The 20,861-nt window shown below is 40.1% G+C and overlaps 1 protein-coding gene across 2 annotated transcripts in view; it reads left to right on the top strand.

Moving 5' to 3' along the window:
* The window catches only part of PLPPR5 (phospholipid phosphatase related 5), a 98,874-nt gene extending 88,364 nt beyond the window's left edge, over positions 1–10,510 (top strand). For both annotated transcript variants that reach the window (XM_029062053.1, XM_029062054.1), the window contains exon 6: positions 8,127–10,510. In XM_029062053.1, the coding sequence (XP_028917886.1) occupies positions 8,127–8,159 (33 nt within the window). In that variant the 3' untranslated portion in view covers positions 8,160–10,510. The remainder of the gene's footprint in view (positions 1–8,126) is intronic.
* Positions 10,511–20,861: the final 10,351 nt, after the last annotated feature.

Here is a 20,861-nt window from a genome sequence, read left to right on the forward strand (position 1 = left end):
AATCAAACTACTATTACTACTGCAGCTACTGCTATAACTGACTATTGAATAGATATCAAGTACTGACTAATTTATTTCATAATATATATTAGCTACTTGAGATGTTATATGATATGTGTTCATAAGTTTTGTAATGTTTGTGAACAGTTGATCTCTAACCAAGAAATAAGGTAGTTTCTGGCTGCCCATTTGCCTGGCTATGCCAGGATTTGGGATTTCATGACAGACTTTGCTAACAAAGGAGGGATTCTTTGAAAATACATTAGTAACACTGGTCATTTTTTTTTTCACTTCATCCCCATTCATTCTGCAGCTATTCTATTTGTGGGATAAATGAATTTCATGAACACTTATCATCTCTTCACAGATGTTTAAAATAACAGTATAACACAATAACTTTGTATTGATATATTCTGATTCTAAGGGAAGACTAAGCTATTTTTGTTTATTTTGACTATTTTGTTTAAAGGGCACAAGCATTCAAATTCACAGTGCTTTTATTCACACCAAGGGAGAGAATATTCTGCAAGCTGAGCTGACCTCATCATTATTATTATTATTACTTAGACAGAATCCACCTCAGCAACTGCCTATCAGTTGGTTCTGGACATTGATTTGTGGAGGATAGGATTGAATTCCCACCCCCAGTGGGAATTTTCAGGGGCACTATTGGGCAGACACGTATTCCAGTTTGGCTCCCTCTTCGATGAATCGATGATATTTTTTGTGCTTACTGTGTGCAGAACACTGAGTTGGTAGACATGTTCCCTGCCCACAAAGAGCTTACAGTCCAAAAGAGGTGTGTGGGTGTTGGGGTGGGGAGGGAGGGGGTGGGCGGCAGAGGTTGAAATATTTATTTCACCAACTGCATGTTTATACTACTTCTCTATCCATCATCCTCTCTTGGCCAGTCTTAAACAAAGGAAATACAAGATGAGTTTTGGAGGAGAAAAATATTCCATGACTTTCTTCTTGTCCCAAACTCCAAGTAAGAGAAGTAGAGGTGGATAACTGAAGCTTTTTCAATACTAGCCAAATGTCTGGTGAGCCACAAAGCAAGGAATGGTTTCATTGCTGGTGTAAATTAATCAATTATTAAATAATTTTCATTGAGTACTTACTGTGTGCAGAGCACTGTACTAACTACTTGGAAGAGTACAAAAATAACAATATAACACATTCCCTGCCCACAACAAGTTTACAGTTTAGAGGTGGAGACAGACATTAATATAAATAAATAAAATACAGATATGTACATAAGTGCTGTGGGGCTGGGGTTGCAGGGGCGGGAGGATGAATACAGATGGCAAGTCAGTGTGTCACAGAAGGCAATGTAAGAAAAGGAATAGAAGTCTAGTCTGGGAAGGCCTCTTGGAGGAGATGTGCCCCCAATAAGGCCCCAAAGCAGGGGAGAGCAACTTTCTGACGAATATGAACAGGGAAGGTATACCAGGCTAGAGGGAGAACATGGGTGAGAGTTCGGTGGGGGAAATCTGCCCCAGACTGACTGCTCCTGATCAAAATGTAACTGAAACTGTTTGGAAGGGATCCCACTCAACATTTATAGGACAGACCATTTGATGAAGTTGGGATATCAAATGGAAAAGGTAATGGTGAAATATGTTTACCCTAATACATGTTTATAGGTGCTACCCAACCAAGGTGTTGACAGTGGTCAAGAAGAAACAATACAGGACAGGTCTTTTAAAGACTGTCTCGCTAGGTTCTTCAGCTGGATAAGTGGAATCAATCGCTTTGAACACCTTCAAATTACAAGGCAATAAACGTATGTGCGCAAGTGCGCACTGGTTGTGTGTGGATTTGGTTTCCAAATAAAGCAGATTCAGGCCAGACCTTCCTTTTGTGCAGGCTCAATTGACAGGGCATAAGTAGTATTGATGATTTTTAATCTATTTTTCAAAATATCCCATGGGTGTCAATATTGAGAAGGAGGGGCTGAGGGGGTGGGAAATGGAGTGCAGGAGTTCTGTGTACAGTTTGCTGCTTTTGAAAACCAGATGAATTTTAGAATTCACAATTAACAATTAAGAATTTACAAGCTTGCACAAAGGAAGTGCTATTTTTCCCTCGGGAAGCCTGCACTCAAGGTTTGGCATGTAGCGGTTTGGCTTTCCTATTTGCTGTGGATTTAAATGATTTCTTTCAGAAGCCTCTTCATTTCAAACATTTCACTGTTCTTTTCACTTGATTCATACTATGTCCTTACAGTAAAAACCACTGAATGTAGTAGTGCCTCAATGTACTGGTGAGTTATTGTATTCCCAACTTAAGAAATGATATAACTATTTCTCCTCTCTATAGTTTGAGCTTTTTGCCTGCATTTTTGTCTTATTTAAACCTTGTGTTTGTACTGTTGCCTGTTAATGGGATTTACCCTTGCATGCACTGATTCCCAGGCCACAGTGTTGCCTTTGTTAAACAGTTCAACTAGTTTTTCAGTTAGGGAGGCTGTTTTTCAGAAAAGGGTTCCGTAGAAGAGAGATTCAGTTCTTGCTTTTGCTTTCAATTAGAACAGCTGATGTAAAACATAAGCAAATAACCATGCTTCCTTTGATAATGATGCTGCTGTATATAATTCAACTTAGTAGTGTCATTAGGTGATATCTAATTTTTTTATCTCTTTTTTAATGTGATTTAAGCCCTTACTATGTTCCAGGCACTCTTCTCGGTGCTGGGGTAGATACAAGCAAATCAGGTTGGACACAGTCCCTGTCCCACTTGGGACTCACTCATAGTCTTAATCCCCAGTTTACAGATGAGGCAATTGAGGCACAGAGAAGTGGAGTTACTTGCCCAAGGTCACCGAACAGGCAAATGGCAGAGCAGGGATTAGAATCCAGGTCCTTCTGACCCTCAGGCTCATGCTAAAACTATTAGATAACACTGCTTCTCTTTCTTATTCAGGGACTCATTAGCTTAAAGGTCATCCTGTTCACCCCTCCCTCCACCTATTCAGAGCTGTAGAGACATAGAGCCCCAAATTCCCCTAGACAGCTATTCTCAGGGTTCATGAAATGCACCCAGTTTGATTTTGTTAAAACCAAACTGTGCTATAGAAATCTTTGATTCAATAGGAAACAATGGATTAAGAGGAAGATGGGTTAAAACATAACCATGACAAACATTTTTTTGGTCCTAAACTCTTTAAAAATCCCAAAGCCCTATAGCATCTATATGCATTATGTGTATCTATATGTATTATGTGTATCTATATGTATTATGTGTACTTTTATATGAACATGAAGAATTAGTTGACTGTATTAAATTTGCTCTAGTAAAAAAAAAAACTAAAAACATAGAATTTGTTGCAGTTCTGTGAGCTTAGTGCAATTCCATAAACAGAGAAGCAGCATGGCCTAGTGGAGAGAGCACAGGCTTGGGAGTCAGAGGACATGGGTTCTAATCCCTCCTATGTGATCTTGGGTAAGTTACTTAACTTCTCTTTGCCTCTTTGCCTCAGTTACCTCATCTGTAAAATGGTGATTGAGACAGGGACTGTCTCCAACCTGATTACCCCAGTGATTAGAACAGTGCTTGGCAAATAGTAAGAGCTTAACAAATACTGAAATTACCTGCTAGACTCTGAGCTCATTGTGGGCAAGGAATGTGTCTGTTTATAATTATATTGTACTCTTCCAAGAGCTTAATATAGTGCTTTGCACACAGTAAGTCCTCAATTGTACAAATACAATTGAAAGATTGAATGAACAGTGCAGATGTTTAAGTCTGAAGGAGAGGAGAGGCCCTCCTCCTGAAGGAGAGGAGAGGCTGGGAAAGATCCCAGGTGCTCAACTCTTTACCTTTATTGTTGCCACTCCAAAGGAGGAATTCTTTGCTGATAATAATTATGGTATTTATTAAGCAATTACTATGATTCAAGCACTGTAGAAAGTGTTGAAGGAGATAAGATAATCAAGTTGGACATTGTTCATAATAATATAATACTATTATTATCATAGCAAGATAATCAGGTTTGTTCACAGTATACAGGGGTAGGATGGAGTAGGATTTTTATCCCCATTTAACCAAGGAGGAAACTGAAGCACAGAGAAGTTAAATGACTTACACAAGTTCACCAACAGGTAAATGGTCTTAGAACCCAGGTCCTCTAACTCCCAGGCCTGTGGCCTTTCCACTAGAACACTCTTCTTCTTGACCTTAATTGTCGATCACTTGGCAATCTAATCTGTTTTGTATCTGAAGGCCTGCTACAGGCTTGCTATAAGGGGTGGGGAAAAGGAAAAGTGGGGAAGAAAAGAGAAAAACGTTAGTACTCATGGGTAAATAGCAATTATGTCCTGGCTTAATTTTTTAATTTGGGGGTAGCAAAATTGGAGGGGTTAGGGGAAAAAACCACCCTGTCCCTCCTGCTACGAGAACCTCAGTACATGTCCTACTTCCCATATCAAAGGTAGGAAGTTTTGCTCCCATTTTCACAGTCTCCATCCCTCCTATACCAATTTACAAACGATCATTGGTGCTTTAATTGAGTGATCCTCCAGATTCCCCTCTTTCCCCAAACCAATGTGGTTTGGAGTCCCCTTTCCCTTCAGCTGAACCTCTCAGCTGCTACAGACACCAGGCCCAAATTCCAGTTACAGTGGTGATAAAACAATGTTTTTAAGAAATGAGTAGAATTTATTAAATGTCCACTGGTACACTTTAGGAAACCTTGGGACGTACAAGAAACACAGTTCCTATCCACATGGAGCTCACACTGTAAATAGGGAGACAGACCTACAAGTATTTACACACACTTATGATAAGTAAAGACAAAAGTGCCAGAGAAAGCTGGTGTGGACTTGTTCAATGTGGGATGCTGGGAATTAATCGAGGAAGGTGTATTGGAGGAGGGGGGATTTCAGTAGGGTTTTAAAAACTGGAGAGGGTTCTAGTCTGGTAGACCTTTTGAGGGAGGGAGTTTCAAGCTGGGGAAACAGCGCGAATGAGAGGGATGAAGACGAATGAAGATCGAGAGGGACAGCTAGAAGGTGAAGGTGGAGGGGATAAAGAGAGTGAGATGGGAAGAAATGGGTGAAGAGAGCATGTATCTCAAAATAGAAGGAGTATTGTCAAGAGCCTAAAAGCGAATTTTGAGGAGTTTTTTCTTTTTTACAGAGAATAGAGGGAACCAGTGGACCAAGTTATATTCTGGGAAGAAGATCTATCCAGCAACTTATGTATAGAAGCTGTGTGGCACAGTGGATAGTGCATGGGCCTGGGTTCAGAAAACTGAGTTCTAATCCTGCCTCCACCACTTGTCCATGTGTAACCTTGAACAAGTCAGTTCACTTCTGTGCCTCAGTTGCCTTATTTGTAAAATGAGGATTGAGAGTGTGAGCCCCATGTGAGACAGAGCCTGGATCCAACCTGATTAACTTGTATCTACCCTTGTTAGGAAAGTGCTTGGCACAAAGTAAGCACTTAACAAGTACCGTTATTATTATTTTTATTACTATTCTAATTAGATTGGAGAGGCTTAAGGCAGGGAGACTAGCAAAGGGGATGGAATGATATTCAAGTAGTGCTTTGGCCAGAGCTCATTCTGAGGGAGAGGCAGGGGTGGATCTCGGAGATGTTTTTTTGGAAGAACCAGAAGGATTTGGCTGTAGATGCAGTGTGAGAATTGAAAGGCAGTAATGCATGTTTAAAATATGAACAGGGTCTCCTCTGCAAGTGCTCCGCCACTAGTCTGCTGTGTGACCTTGGGCAAGTGACTTAACTTTCTGTGCCCATTACCTCAACTGTAAAATGGGGATTAAAATTGTGAGCCCGCTATGGGACATAATCCAACCTGATTAGCTTGTCTCTACTCTAGTGCTAAATACAGTACCTGGCATACAGTAAGTGCTTCAGAGATACCGTTAAAAAAAAAAAAAGGCTCTAACTTCTTTGTGGGACATCACTGGGCTGTCTTGGCTGAGAGAAGAAATATAACTAAAATAAATACAAAAGCAAGAGTCAGTAGAATCAGGCAGCTAATAGTGACATGTTCTAGTTCAAAAGTTCCCCAAAAGGTTTGCTGAACTCGCTTTTGCAAGTACTATAATTATTGTGTGTCATCACATCAATTTCTACCAATTCTATTAATTTGTATTTTCCCAAGTGCTTAGTACAGTGCTCTGCATGCACCTTAAGCACTCAATAAATACTATTGAGGATCTATTTTGTACGAAGCACTGCATGGTACATCACTGCCCATTTTTAGAAGATCCTGCAAATGATGATGTACCTGGTTATTTCAAATTGGGCAAATATTTGGAGTCATTTATCGTTTTATTGGTATTCTTGTCTACCCAGTCTGATCCCCTAGGATAGTTTGATAAGGCTTGTTCTTAATCAAGCTAAGATGATAAGTACCCAGTTAAGCCTTTTGTTGTCTTAAGTGCTTAGTACAGTGCTCTTCATTCAATAGTATTTATTGAGCGCATACTATGTGCAGAGCACTGTACTAAGCGCTTGGAATGAACAAGTCGGCAACAGATAGAAACAGTCCCTGCCGTTTGACGGGCTGACAGTCTAATCGGAGGAGATGGACAGACAAGAACAATGGCAATAAATAGAGTCAAGGGGATGAACATCTCATAAAAACAATGGCAACTAAATAGAATCAAGGCGATGTACATTTCATTAACAAAATAAATAGGGTGATGAAAATATATACAGTTGAGCAGACGAGTACAGTGCTGAGGGGATGGGAAGGGAGAGGGGGAGGAGCAGAGGGAAATGGGGGGAAAAGAGGGTTAAGCTGCGGAGAGGTGAAGGGGGGGTGGTAGAGGGAGTAGAGGGAGAAGAGGAGCTCAGTCTGGGAAGGCCTCTTGGAGGAGATGAGTTTTAAGTAGGGTTTTGAAGAGGGGAAGAGAATCAGTTTGGCGGAGGTGAGGAGGGAGGCAGTAAGCCTCAATGAATATCAATGATTGATTGTTTACGCCTTTCCTTCTAGGGATCAAAGATGCCATATAATAAGTTCTCCCAAACTCTTTATCAGACCATTTGGAAGCAGGTGGTATTATCGTTTGGTTGATGTTTCTCTGTAAGGAACCAGAATAGAGAGCTATATCTATTATTCTCCCACTCTAGGAGATGCTTTTAGGTTCACTGCATTGGCTCTATAACACTCCAAGAACTGTTCTAAAATAATGGTCGATTATAAATATTGATATTTATGCTTATCACAGTTACTGTCTTAAACTCAGATTCTTCTCTTCAAATTTTTCAGTAATTCACACGTGGGAGAAATTGTTTTCCCTGTCTGATAAAGGTTATTTGCTTCATCCAATTAGAATTGAGTAAAGAATAAGGTATAAAGCCATTTTGTTTTACAAAACCAGGGTTCCAGTATGATGTCAAATAGCACTTTTAAAATTAATCTGTGAAGTATGCTTTTTTTGGAAAAGAAGAACGTGAAAGCATCACATCTATCAGTCTAATAACTTAGGGTCTTCTTGACCACACTTTTAAAAACCGTGAAAGCAGACGAGTTCCAACCTAAACCTAAATATTCCATTATGGATTGTGCTTTGAAACCGAGAAAAGACACACAGAGATCCTTAGTAGTCTGACTACACATGCATCGTTGTATTTCAAAAGCTTAGAAACTGCACTGTTGAAGAAAGCAGAATAACAGCATATACAAAGAAATTGAAATTATATGTTCAGAAATGACTTTTGTCAACTAGTAAATGTCATTTGAGCTTGAGCCTTTCACCACTTCATTCTCTACCACCTGTCTCATGGGGCGCAATTAATTTAAAAATCCAACAAGCAACATTAAAATTCTGTTACTGTTGAGATTGAATATTAGCAGCTGCCTTGTCATTTCCATTTCTCCCACGTTTTAATTATGTCTGGTTCGTTGTTCTGAGTCATTTAAAAATAAGTACCACAGACAGCTAAAATGGTACAACAATTTCATATATATATGGGTTGAATACTGTACAGGCTGTGGGCTATAGAAGAAACAACAACACTACTGTAACAGTTTTTTGTTATTGTTATTAGACTCTGCTTTGTCAGAGCATTCAGAATATTTCAAAGGATACTAAACTCCTGCAGTACTTTATCTCACCAATCTGATTGGATGCTCTTCCCCCTCTCACTTATAGAACCACATCACTGCCTTCGCCGAAGTCACATGATGCTGAAGCGGATGATTTTTCACTTCATTGGACGTCATCCCTTTTCACCGTTCACTCATAATGTCCAGAAGGCGTTGAGAGCAAGAACAAAGTTGAAAAAAGAGTCTGGTCCATTCTCATTTTTACAGTTTTAAAATCCATGTCAACCTTTAAAGGAGTCTTCTTATATAGTTAATAGGTTCACCTTATTTTATCCCAGAATCATTGCACCTGCTCAGTGAAAGGAAACCTGGATATAGGCAGATTCCTACATGAGAACTCTGAGGTTAGTTTAGGTTTTTTTAATTATTCATGTAGCAATTCAACAGTATGTCATATATGGTTTGAACTGGCTTTTCATGTCTGTTTTGTTTTCCGCATGTTATTGTTTCCTTTCAGGCAAGTTTCAGTGTGTAAAACTTCTAAAAATTTAGGTTTTATTCTTAAACACTGTTTGCACATGGCATTATGCTGTATTTCACTTATATATCATTCATCCTGTACATCCTAAGACTGGTGCTTCTGCTATTGACGGGAAAATGCCAATTTTTACTGTAATAAGAAATGTATTATAATTAAAAATATTTATTTGGACTTTTTCCTGACAATTGTGGTTGAATTCTTGATATCAGTTTTTGAATATACATTGTATTTAGGATAGCTATAACATGAGGAATACAGCAGTGAGGTCGAATTTCTGCCCACCCGAGTAGAAATGTTTTCCCAACTAGGTTAAGGCCTCTGGGCCTTGTCCTTGTAAAGCTAAGATCCTTAAATGAGAGGAAAAGTATCTGACACATTAGATTAGCCTTTTGCATGATGTGAAAAATCACAAGACTGTGTTTGGCAGCATATCTGGCTCTGCCCTCGAATTCTGGGAAAGAGTTTGCTGAAGGGAAGAGGGATGTGTTCACCAAATCCCCAAAATGAGACTTTTGCTTCTACAACATTGATTTTAGAATCTTGAAAGACTGGAGCAGTAAAGTTAAGAATGTTTTTGAGGTAGCCAGGTCTGTGTTAGTACATTAGTGGTCTTGGGCAAACACAGCCCTGCTTAGTTGGGACTGCCTTTGCAGCAGAACTCTCTGTCACTCCATGTACTCCACTCCTTAATCCACTTGCTATCTGCATTGGACTTCAGAGGCATGAGTTCGGGGTGCATATCATGCCTTAGGTCCTGGAGTGAACCTCTTTAACTGCTCTTAAATTCCTTGCCTTACAAGCCCCAGCCTGTTTTTTTAAATTTTTTTTATTTTTTTTTGGCCTGGGGGGCTAACCCCTGTCACCCCACCTGGATTAAGAATGGTAGAGGCCAGAAATGGCAATCTCTAGCTCCTATCCACTTGAATCAATTATGCCTGTTTTAATGCATTGATTTCCCTTTTCTCTCAGTACCAGCAGTGATTGAGTCCAATGTACTCATTAAACAGAAAATTCAACTCTCCACCAATCTCAGAATTCTTTATAATTCAATCCATTTTGGTGGAATAAAGGTGGATTTCCCTTTTAGTCAAAAGTAGCAGTTGCAGACATCCAGAACAGATGACTCACCTTTCAAGACCCATTGGGGAACGGAAAAGGGAATAAAATTTCTCAGGCAACACAAAAAGGGAGACCAGGGCTAGACCAATGCTAACCAAATCCATTTTACAAAATTCATGGAGTTTCTGTCCACTCCTTAATGTTATGGTAAATATACCATAAATTCAACTTTATACAATTATGCAATTGTCCTCATTTTGACCAGCAGAAAGTTCTATAAAGAAAAATGCTGTAGTCAAAAACACAACCAGGTAAAATCTGCCCATTGGTCCTAATGAGGCCACAGGCTGTAAAAAAAACCTATTAGGCAGCTTAGATCCACTATTATTGAATAGCTAAAAATCCCAAAGGAAAGGGAAACCCTGTTTGGAAACAGATGCTAACATAAATCACTTAACCTGGTTGATTTTGTTCAGGTGAAAGAAAAACTGTGATTAAGATATCACTATCATGCAACAGTGATATGGATAAAGACACAGATCCACAGGGTACCTGAAGATATGTATCATTCGGATGTAGTAAAAGTTGGGCTCCACAAATTTGGACACCCTGAAAATGGAAATGAATTTTTTTTTTTGCATGACAAACTATTGACATTGTAACTGATTTTTAAGATGATTAAAAAGGCTCTTTTATGTTAAAAGAGGTGAGCCTTATTTATGGGACTGTTTCGATTCAGCTTCCAACTTGGCCTCCCTCTCTCTTCTCAGGATCTACCCCAGCCAATTGTTTAGTTCAATTTACCATGAACCTTTGTGAAGCAGCGGTGATAAAGGATACTCTGCTGTGTACTGTATTTTTCAAATAAAATCTAGAAAAAATAAATGAAATGAAAGTGTTATTTTTTTCCTCTGCATATGGATGACCCCTTATCTGACTCAAGAAAGCTCGGGGTTGGATTTGTAAATGAGATTTGTCACTGAATGACTGGAAATTTGTTATAGGCCATTAAACAGAGAGAAAGAAAAAGTTGTTTTTTGTATATATAAATGAGATGGGTCATACTAGAAAATCACACTACCTAGTTTCTCCTCAACCATTGAACCCCCTCAAGAAATAACAAGGACTATTTGGAGGGTATACATTTTGGGAGTGAATGAAAAACACCAGCACTTTGAAATCAATCATATTAAATTGAGCACTTATGGTGTACTGTATTAAGCATTTGGGAGAATACAACACCACAGAGTTTGAGTTGGTAGACTCATTTCCTGACTACAACTTTACATTCTAGAAGGGGGAAACAAACATTAAAATAAATTAGAGATATATCCATAAGTACTGTTGGGCTGAGGGTTGGATGAATAGTAGTTGCCTAAAGTGTTCAAATCAAAGTGTATAGACAATGCAGAGGGGAGCAGGAGTAATGAGGTATTAGTTGGAGCTAACATGATATATTCTAAAATATAGAGAAGGAGCATCTCCTAGTGGAAAGAACATGGGCCTTGGAGCCAAAAGCTGGGTTCTAATTCCAGCTCTGCCAGTTGTCTGCTGTGTAACCTTGGGCAAGTCACCTAACTTCTCTGTGCCTCAGTTACTTCATTTGTAAAATGGGGATTATGACTTTGATTCCCACATGGGGCATGTACTGTGTCCAACCTGATTAGCTTGTATCTATCCCATTCCAATGCCTGCCATATTGTGAGCTTAACAAATATCATAAAAAATTATTTAAAAATAAAAATCTCCTTGGCTCATGGCACAAGGTAGCAGTTCTTAATTTCCTATTCTGAGAGTCATTAGTTAGCCCTAGTGGAAATGGATGGATTTCCCCCCCACCCCCCGCCTTTAGACTGTGAGCCCATTGTTGGGCAGGGATTGTATCTGTTGCTGAATTGTACATTCCAAGTGCTTGGTACAGTGCTCTGCACATAGTAAGCGCTCAATAATACGAGTGAATGAATGAATGAATAAATATGTTTGAATGAATGAATTTCTTTTTTTTTTAATGGTATTTGTTAAGCTCTCACTATGCTTCAAGCACTGTTCTAAACTCTAGGGTAGATACAAGCTAATTAGGCTGGATATAGTCCTTGTCCCCCAGGGGTCTCACAGGCTAAGTAGGAGGGAGAAAAGGTATTGAATCCCCCTTTTGCAGTTGAGGAAACTGAGGCACAGAAAAGATAAGTTACTTTCTCAAGGTCACACCACAGGTAAGTGGCAGAGCTGGGATTAGGTTCTCTGTCTCCCAGTCCCATGCATTATCTACTAAAGCATTTTTTGGAGAAAATGCAAGCAGTGAGAATATGCTGGAAGACTGAACACTCGGTGATTTGGACTGGTACTACTGAACTTTTAAGGCACTTAGGTTGAATCACTTGATGTTTAATATATCAAAATACCAAAATGTGAAATGGAAGGTCTGATGTCTGTACATGTTAAATTCCTAATGGGGACAACATCTGGCTTAAATCTGCATCCTCACAGGCATCTGTCTTGTCTCTTTGGGTGTTTATGAATCTTGAAATGCACCGACCATATGGCTACACCAGCTGGGCTCCTCTGGATAGAGACTTAATTTAAGACTATTTATTTTAACATCGATTTTCAATGCATTTGGTGGGGGAGGGTTGTTACTTAATTGGGGGGTTACCACTTTGTAAAACTCTAGTTTCCAGGAATATGGCAAGGTTGGTGAGAGCAAAATTCAATGCTCTTTCTTGTCCTGTCAGTTTTGAAGTCGGCACTACAGCCCAAGTCCCTCAGGAAAAGCTTGTGGATATGTAAACTTTATCATGACAACCTAGCATAGTCAGTAAAAAGAATTTCAAACATTATCATTTCCAACCATCCATTTCCCTTGCCTTTCTGATACCTAGGAGAATTTTCCCAAGAACCAGTGGTAAAAGCTTAACAAATATTATTATTATTATTACTATTATTAGTAGTAGTAGTAGTAACCAAATAAAGAGATAGACCTTCACTATAAAGTGCACAATGCCTTCTTTGGCTCCTGGGAAGTTCACGGCTTATGAATTTGAATTAAAAAAACCCAGAATATCTAACATGAGCAGTTGTTTCCACATTGCTTTATGCCATAAGTCATTCTTTTGATTTTTAAGCACATCATCTATGTTAAGTGCCCAAATGGTTTATTTCACTTATTTCTCAAGTACTAAAATGTCTGATGAAGATTCAAGTGTTTTACATTAAATGCGGACTCGTGTACAATTCGAGTAACTGCTTGAAATGGTCTTAATGCTTTTTTTTGGATGTTGATTTTATAAAATAGGATAGAGTGGATGGCCCTTTAAGAAGATGAATTGCATCTTGATCCCTCAGGAATAAATTCATGGAACACTTAACAAAGAAATGCTACTTGGCCTTTTTTTCTGAATACAAATGTCTAGCTTCAAGTGATTCCTGTTAGAATTTCCCTATTTTCAAAGCCATCTTAAAATCACATCTCCTTCAAGAGATCGTCCCTGATAACCCTCATTGCCCCTATCTGCCACCGCCTCTGCATAACCTATGCATTTGGATCTGTACCCTTTTAAGCACTTTATATTTTTTAATGGCATTTGCTTAACACTTAATTTGTGCCAAGCACTGTACTAAGTGGTGGGGTGGATCCGTAATTTATATATCAGTAATTTATTTACATAATGTCTGTCTCCCCTTCTAGACTGTAAGCTCATTGTGGGCAGGGAATATGGCTGTTTACTGTTATATTGTACTCCCCCAGTTGCTTAGTACAGTGCTTTGCATGAAGTTAGCACTCAATAAATATGAATGAATGATAAATGAAAGAGCCTGGGCATGGGAGTCAGAGGTCATGAGTTTGAAACCCAGCTCTGCCATTTGTCAGCTGTGTGACTGTGGGCAAGTCACTTAACTTTTCTGGGCCTGTTACCTCATCTGTAAAATGGGGATGAAGACTGTGAGCCTCACATAGGACAACCTGATTACTCTGTATCTACCCCAGTGCTTAGAACAGTTCTCTATACATAGTAAGCGCTTAACAAATACCAAAATTATTATTATTAAATGAATGGTAGATATACCTTGATCAGGTTGGGAAGTCTATGTCCCATCTGGGGCTCAATGTCTTAATTCCCATTTTGTAAATAAGGAAACTGAGACACAGAAAAGTTAAGGACTTTGCCTAAGGTCACACAGCAGACAATCAGCATGGTGTAGTGGATAGAGCACCGGCCGGGAAATCAGAAGGTCATAGATTCTATTCCCAGATCTGCCTCATGTCTGCTGTGACTTTAGGCAAGTCACTTCACGTCTCTGTGCCTGTTATCTCATCTGTAAAATGGGGGTTAAAACTGTGAGCCCTATGGGGGAGAGGGACTATGTCCAACCTGATTTGTTTGTATCCACTCAAGGGCTTAGTACAGTGCTTGGCACATAGTAAGAGCTTAACAAATACCACTATTATAATTATTATGTGATAGAGCTGGGATTAGAATCCATATTCCTTGACTCCCGGGCCCTTGCTCTTTCCACTAGATCATGCTACTTCTCCACCCTCAGTACCACCGCTATTATACATATCTATAATTTATTTTAATATGTCTCCCCTTCTAAACTGAAATCTCCTGGTGGGCAAGGAATGTGTCTATTGACTCTGTTGGGTTGGGCTTTCCCAACCATGTAGTAAAGTTATCTGTGCTTAGTAAGCACTCAATCAATATCAGTGATGGACTGATTGGTACCAGATGGAGCCTTCTGTAGGAAACATAATAGCCACCACAAATAAAAGTTCTTGTCAATCTACCTTCTCCTAGAAGAACAGCTTGAGAAATGAGCACAAGACTGGAGATCATCGTTCTTTAATTGTCCCTGACTCCTGGTCTGACAGGTAAGGTGACACTAACCTCTTTAGCACATTGAATTACTCATCTAAAGAGACAGCAGATAACTGTGCCCGGTTGGGCACTTGGATGAAGAACTGAACTGCATGTAGCCTCTCTTCCCAAACAGAACTCTCCTGAAGCACAACCTAAGAGAAAGAGCCTGAGCCTGGGCCTGGGAATCAAAGGACCTCAGTTCTAATCCTCACTCTGTCACTTCCCTACTGTATGAACATACACAAGCCACTTACATTTTCTGTGCCCCGGTTTCCTCATCTTTTTTTTATGACATTTGTTAAGTGCTTACTATGTGCCAGGTACTGTACTAAGTGCTAGGGTAGATAGAACATAATCAGGATGGGCATAGTCCCTGTCCCATAGCAGGACTCACAGTCTAAATCCTCATTTTAGAGATGCACTGTTCTAGCCCAAAGGATGTCTGTTGCAGTGCTATGAATATGGACTCTTTTAAGTACTCAAATCCATTTGAAAGTGAAAACAAAAGAACCTTTCTACAGGCCTACTTTTCACTGATCACGACCACGGCATTTGGCTGTTAACTTGAATGATAAATATAGATAATGGATATCCAAATGAGAGGATATAGCCTACTGGGTAAATTATATATTTCAAATACTTTAAATCATAATACTGTCCAGGGGAATGGAAATTAAGTCCAATGAACTCTATGATAGAGGAGGAATAAAATATAAGATAAGCCTATTCATCAGTCCTTGTCGATCTGGACTTCTGGCTTAACTATATAGTTTTTGGTTCTAGGCACATCTTAAATCTTGAACACCAGACTCAGCTTTCTTTCATGTATCCTAAACTCCCCACTCTTTTCCTCCCCTACCCACCTCCCAATCAGACTCCTTGCTCCGAACCTCCATTCTTGGAACTAAAGAAAAATAGCAGGGAGCATGCCCACATTCTGTTGGATTACAATCTCTTTTACAGTTTCCAGAATCTTGTAAATATAAGTAACTTGAATTCTGGGAAATATAGTTAAAAGCAAGTTTCCTATTCTCCCTTCAGTCCCTAGACCTCACCTCTCAGAGAAAACTGAAACATTCTTCTGATACTCTTACAAAACACCATGTCCCACAACTCTCTTTTCTACAAAGATCTCTAGATTACCATATCTCTTCGTATTAATCAAAAATTTGTCACAATCTGCTTCAAGTCTCTTCTTCAGCTCACCCCACCATACTCAACCAATCATATTTTTTGAGCACTTACTGTGTACAGAACACTGTAACATAAGCTCTTGAGAGAGTACATTAGGACATTATAACAGACATTCCCTGCCCACAATGAGTTTACAGTCTAGAGGGGGAGACAGACATTAATATAAATTGCAGACACATATATCAGTGCTGTGGAGTGGGGGAGATGAATAAAGGGAGCAAATGAGGGCAGTGCTGAAGTGATTGGGAAAAGAAGAAATGAGAACTTAGTCATGGAAGGCCTTATGAAGGAGATGTGCCTTCAATATGGCTTTGAAGTTGGGGAGTGTAATTTTCTGTGGGATATGAGGAGGGAGGACATTCCAGGCCAGAGGTAATACATGGGTGAGAGGTTAGTGGTGAGATAGATGAGATTTAGGTACAGTGAGTAGTACCTCACTAGTATCAGTGAGAATGGAAGTGTGCAAGTTATGTTTTAGTAGGAGAGCCGTGAGAAGAGTAGAAGGGGGCAAGGTGATTGAGTGCTTTAAGGCTGATGGTAAAAAATGTCTGTTTGATGAGGAGGTGGATGGGCAACCACCGAAGATTCTGGAGGAGTAGGGAAACATTGACTAAACATTTTTGTAGAAAAGTCATCCAGGCAGCAGAGTGAAGTGTGAACTGGAGTGGAGAGAGAGAGGAGGCAAGGAGGTCAGCAAGGAGACTGATACAGTAATCAAGGCAGGATAGAATAAATGCTTTATTCAGTATGGTAGCAGTTTGGTTGGTGAGGAAAGTTATCAGTTGTCTTTGTCTGCTAATCTCAACTCACTGTTTTTGCTACTCTTCTTCTCTCTCAATTCTCCTGCCTCTATCCCCGTCACTCACCCCGTTTCTCCAGTTTGGAGCACCTTCCTGCCTTCCTGAATTCTCTCTCCACACTCAGAGTCTTAAATCCCACCTCCTCCAACTAGACTTTTCTGAATAATTATACACACCCCAAGTCTTAATAAACCTATCAGCCAGCCGTTGTCATCACGTATGAATTTATCTCTAGCCATCTTCAGTATTCTTGTATACATGTCTAGTCAATTGAACATTTGGACTACTCCTGTAAATATTTTCATCTCTCCCTCTAGAAGGTAAACTCCTAGTGCAGTGCACGGCACAGAGTGGGTGCTTGATCGATACTACGATCCTCCTGATTTCCCAGAATGGAGCAAAAGTCAATACCCTGTGAATTCCCTAAGGTTCCCAAGAGTCAAAAACTGAGGAAGAGGCTACATATGATGTGAAACTGGGACCAGAGACCAGGAGACAGGTCGGAATTTGGGGTTGGATTGGGGACTGGCCTAGAATCAGTCAACAATATTTAAGTGCTTACTATATGCAGAAGCAGCCTGGCTTAGTGGAAAGGGCACAGGCTTGGGAGTCAGAATTTGTGGGTTCTAAGCCCAGCTCCTCCACTTATCAGCTGTGTGACTTGGGAGAATCACTTAACTTCTCTGTGCCTTAGTTACCTCATCTGTAAAATAGGGATTAAATCAGTGAGCTCCACTTGGGACAACCTGATTACCTTGTATCCACCCTAACTCTTAGCATTTTGCATATAGTAAGAGCTTAACAAATACCAGAATCATCAGTATGTTAAATGCTTGGAAAAGTACCATATAATAAAGATGGTAGATGTGGCTGGTACTTGCTTACGTAGAGCTTACAGTCTATGGGGGGAGAAAAACATTAAAGTAAAAGTCCAGATGTGTGGACATCAGAATTGGTTTTGCTCTTGAGCAATCTGGATGCATTAGGTTACACTGTATTTTATAAAAATCCTATATTGACTGGCAAGGCTTGAGTCACAGCAGGACCTATTAATACACGTTCCTGTCACATATTTCTTCATTCCAGAACTTTATTTTAAACGAATTTCAAAGGTAACCTCATTCATAAGAGACTTGTAATATCATTGTAAATTGTCCCTTTCATCATTACAGTTCTGAAGGGATTTTGCACATTTCGCTCAATGCTGAGATGTACTCGTGATTTAGGTGAAAAATGAGAATTTTTTTCACCATGACAACTAGATATAATGCTAGGAAAAGAAGAGCATTCTGTGTTCAAAGTAAAGCGAAGTGGTGGTGGAATGGAGGGTGTGGGGGTGGTGGGAGGCGGTTGCTTCCAGCAGGCAATATAAAATGATTTGCTTCTGCAATTCTAATCTAAGGACACGATAAATGTTTGTTACAGCACCTAGAATGTTTGGGGAGAAGGGCATTCAATAATAATGATGCCTTTTACTAATGAACCCAATTATCCTTCTACCTAGTCTTATAACAGCTTGACTATTACATTAGCCTGTTCGTTGCTCTCCCAGCCTCCAGCCTCTCCCTACTCCATTATATACTACACGTTGCTGGGCGGATCATTTTACTGAAGCATCTCTCAGCTCTCTTCTCTCCTCAAACCCCCTGACTGGCTCCCTGTGTCCCTTCATATAAAACAAAAACTCCTCATAGTTGGCTTCAATACTCTTCACCAGTTGGACACAGTTTACCCATCTGCTCTCTTGTCTTGCTATCCACCAACTCACTGTCTTTGTTTCTCCCAACCCAACCTCCTAGCAGTACTCTCTATTCTCCTGCTTCTCTCTCCTCACTCACACTGTTTCTCTAGCTTGGAACACTCTGCCTCCCCACACTAGACAGACCCAAACTCTCCTCACATTTGTATCCCTCCTAAAATACCACTTTTAATACCACCTCTTCCAGCAGGCTTTTGCATATTAATTACCCAGCATCCTAAACCATTACATCCCTCCACCTAACTCTAGGAGAAGCAGTATCATCTAGAGGAAAGAACAAGGGACTGGGAGTCAGAGGACCTGGGTCCGATCCCTATTTTGAAAATACTTTGTGTGTGACCTTGACCAAATGACTCAACTTCTCTGGGCCTCAATTACCTCATCAGTAAAATGGGGATTAAGACATTGAAAAGCAGCGTGATTTAGTGGATAAAGCACAGACCTGGGAGTCAGAAGGTCATGTGTTCTAATTCCAGCTCCGTCACTTGTCTGCTGTGTGAACCTGGACAAGTCACTTCACTTCCCTATACCTTAATTACCTCATCTGTTAAATGGGGATTGAGACTGTGAGCCTCATGAGGGACAAGGATTGTGTCCAATCTGATTTGCTTGTATCCACCCCAGCATATTCCTACTATCAAGGAGTAGCTTTTAGCATGGAGTCCATATGACTAGCTGATACCTTTGGCCACTTACAGGTTTTGCATGTGCCTTCTTTCCCTTTTCTTTTCCCCCTGTAACCTTGAGTCTTCTTTATCTGCTGGTTGAGTGTGACTTAGGGAACAGGCATGCCAAGAATTTTATTTCCTTCACTTGTCAATTATCCTATCTTCTGCATACCCACCTTACCAATTCCCACAGAAAAAGGACTTTGCTTTTCTGGTGCTAACCTTCTCACTGTGCCTCGATCTCACCTATCTCGCTGCTGAATCCTGACCCACTTCCTGTTGGCCCACTTCCTGCCTCTGGCATGGAATGCCCTCCTTCCTCAAATCCGACAATTACTCTCCCCCACTTCAAGGACTTAACGAAGGCACATCTCCTTCAAGAGGCCTTCCCAAACTAAACTCCACTTTTTCTCATCTCCCACTCCCTTCTGGCTTGCTCTGACTTGCTCCCTTTGCTCTCCCCACCCCCCACAGAGCCCCACAGTACTTATGTATATACCTCTAATTTTATTTGTATTGATGTCTGTTTATTTGTACTGATGTCTATCTCCCTCATACCCCTGCCGGCCTGTTAGCTGGTTGTGGGCAGGGATTGTCACTCTTTATTGTTGTATTGTACCTTCCCAAGTTCTTAATACAATGCTCTGCACACAGTAAGCACTTAATAAATACAATTGAATGAATGGACATCCTTCCTTAGGCCTAAATTAAATTGACCCAACATTACATTCCCTGATCTTCCAGAAAGCCAAAAAAGCAATCTTTAGACACAAATAGCTAACCAAGAGACTAATAGTGTTAAGAGCCAAAGAAGAGACAGCAATGCCGAGTTAGACCAATATTCCATCCTACCCAGGAAAATCAAAATCCAATATGCTTAGGAGATACGAAGTACTAGTCAGTCAAATAAGCTATAAACTCTAGATTGTAAACTCTCCACACTGTAAGCTCTCTAAACTGTAACCTCTCTAAACTGCAATCTCCTTGTGGGCAGTGCTCTGCACATAGTAAGTGCTCAACAAATACCAACATTATTATCTACCAACTCTGTTATATTGTACTGCCCAGGTGATTAGTTCAGTGAACTGCACTCAGTAAATGTTTAGTAAATAGGAGTAATTGATGATTGATAACCTGAATATTGAAGTCAGGGCTGTCACCCGGGAGATTTTCATAATCAGAAAGGGCTGAAGGTGGAGGTCATGAAGTAGAGGAGGCTGTTTCTGAGTAGATTAGGAGATAACCTGAATCTGAAATTTAATAATAATAATGTTGGTATTTGTTAAGCGCTTACTATGTGCAGAGCACTGTTCTAAGCACTGGGGTAGACACAGGGGAATCAGGTTGTCCCACGTGGGGCTCACAGTCTTAATCCCCATTTTACAGATGAGGGAACTGAGGCACAGAGAAGTTAAGTGACTTGCCCACAGTCACACAGCTGACAAGTGGCAGAGCTGGGATTCGAACTCATGAGCCCTGACTCCAAAGCCCGTGCTCTTTCCACTGCGCCACGCTGCTTCTTGATTTAGTTATTGATATGTTGAGTTAAAGTCTTTTGCTAAATAGATGAGCAGAAAGTATATGCAGATGTCCTAGGGAGTTGTAAATTCCAGGATTTTCTGAATTTGGAGTTAGAGCAGAAGGGCTGTCATCATTGAAATCCACTCTCCTCACTGGACATGTACTTTTTAATGTGAAAACATTTCTTCTAAATCCTCATAATGGACTGGTTCTCCCCAAATCCCACGGACCTTTCAGGCTCCTCTAGCCAGGACTCCAGCCAGGGAGTATATGCTCCCTTTCCTATTCAAATTCATGAAATTCATGATAGTATATGCCAACTGCCTTGCTTTCCTTTCTGTTTCAATTCCCTATTATTGTTATTGTACTAAAAATGCTTTTTCTAGATGTTGAGCACTGTTTTAAGCATTCTTGATCAATTTTTTGTCCACCAGCTCACT

This window comes from Ornithorhynchus anatinus, chromosome 4, assembly GCF_004115215.2.
Source record: "Ornithorhynchus anatinus isolate Pmale09 chromosome 4, mOrnAna1.pri.v4, whole genome shotgun sequence".
NCBI classification, from domain to species: Eukaryota; Metazoa; Chordata; class Mammalia; order Monotremata; family Ornithorhynchidae; genus Ornithorhynchus; species Ornithorhynchus anatinus.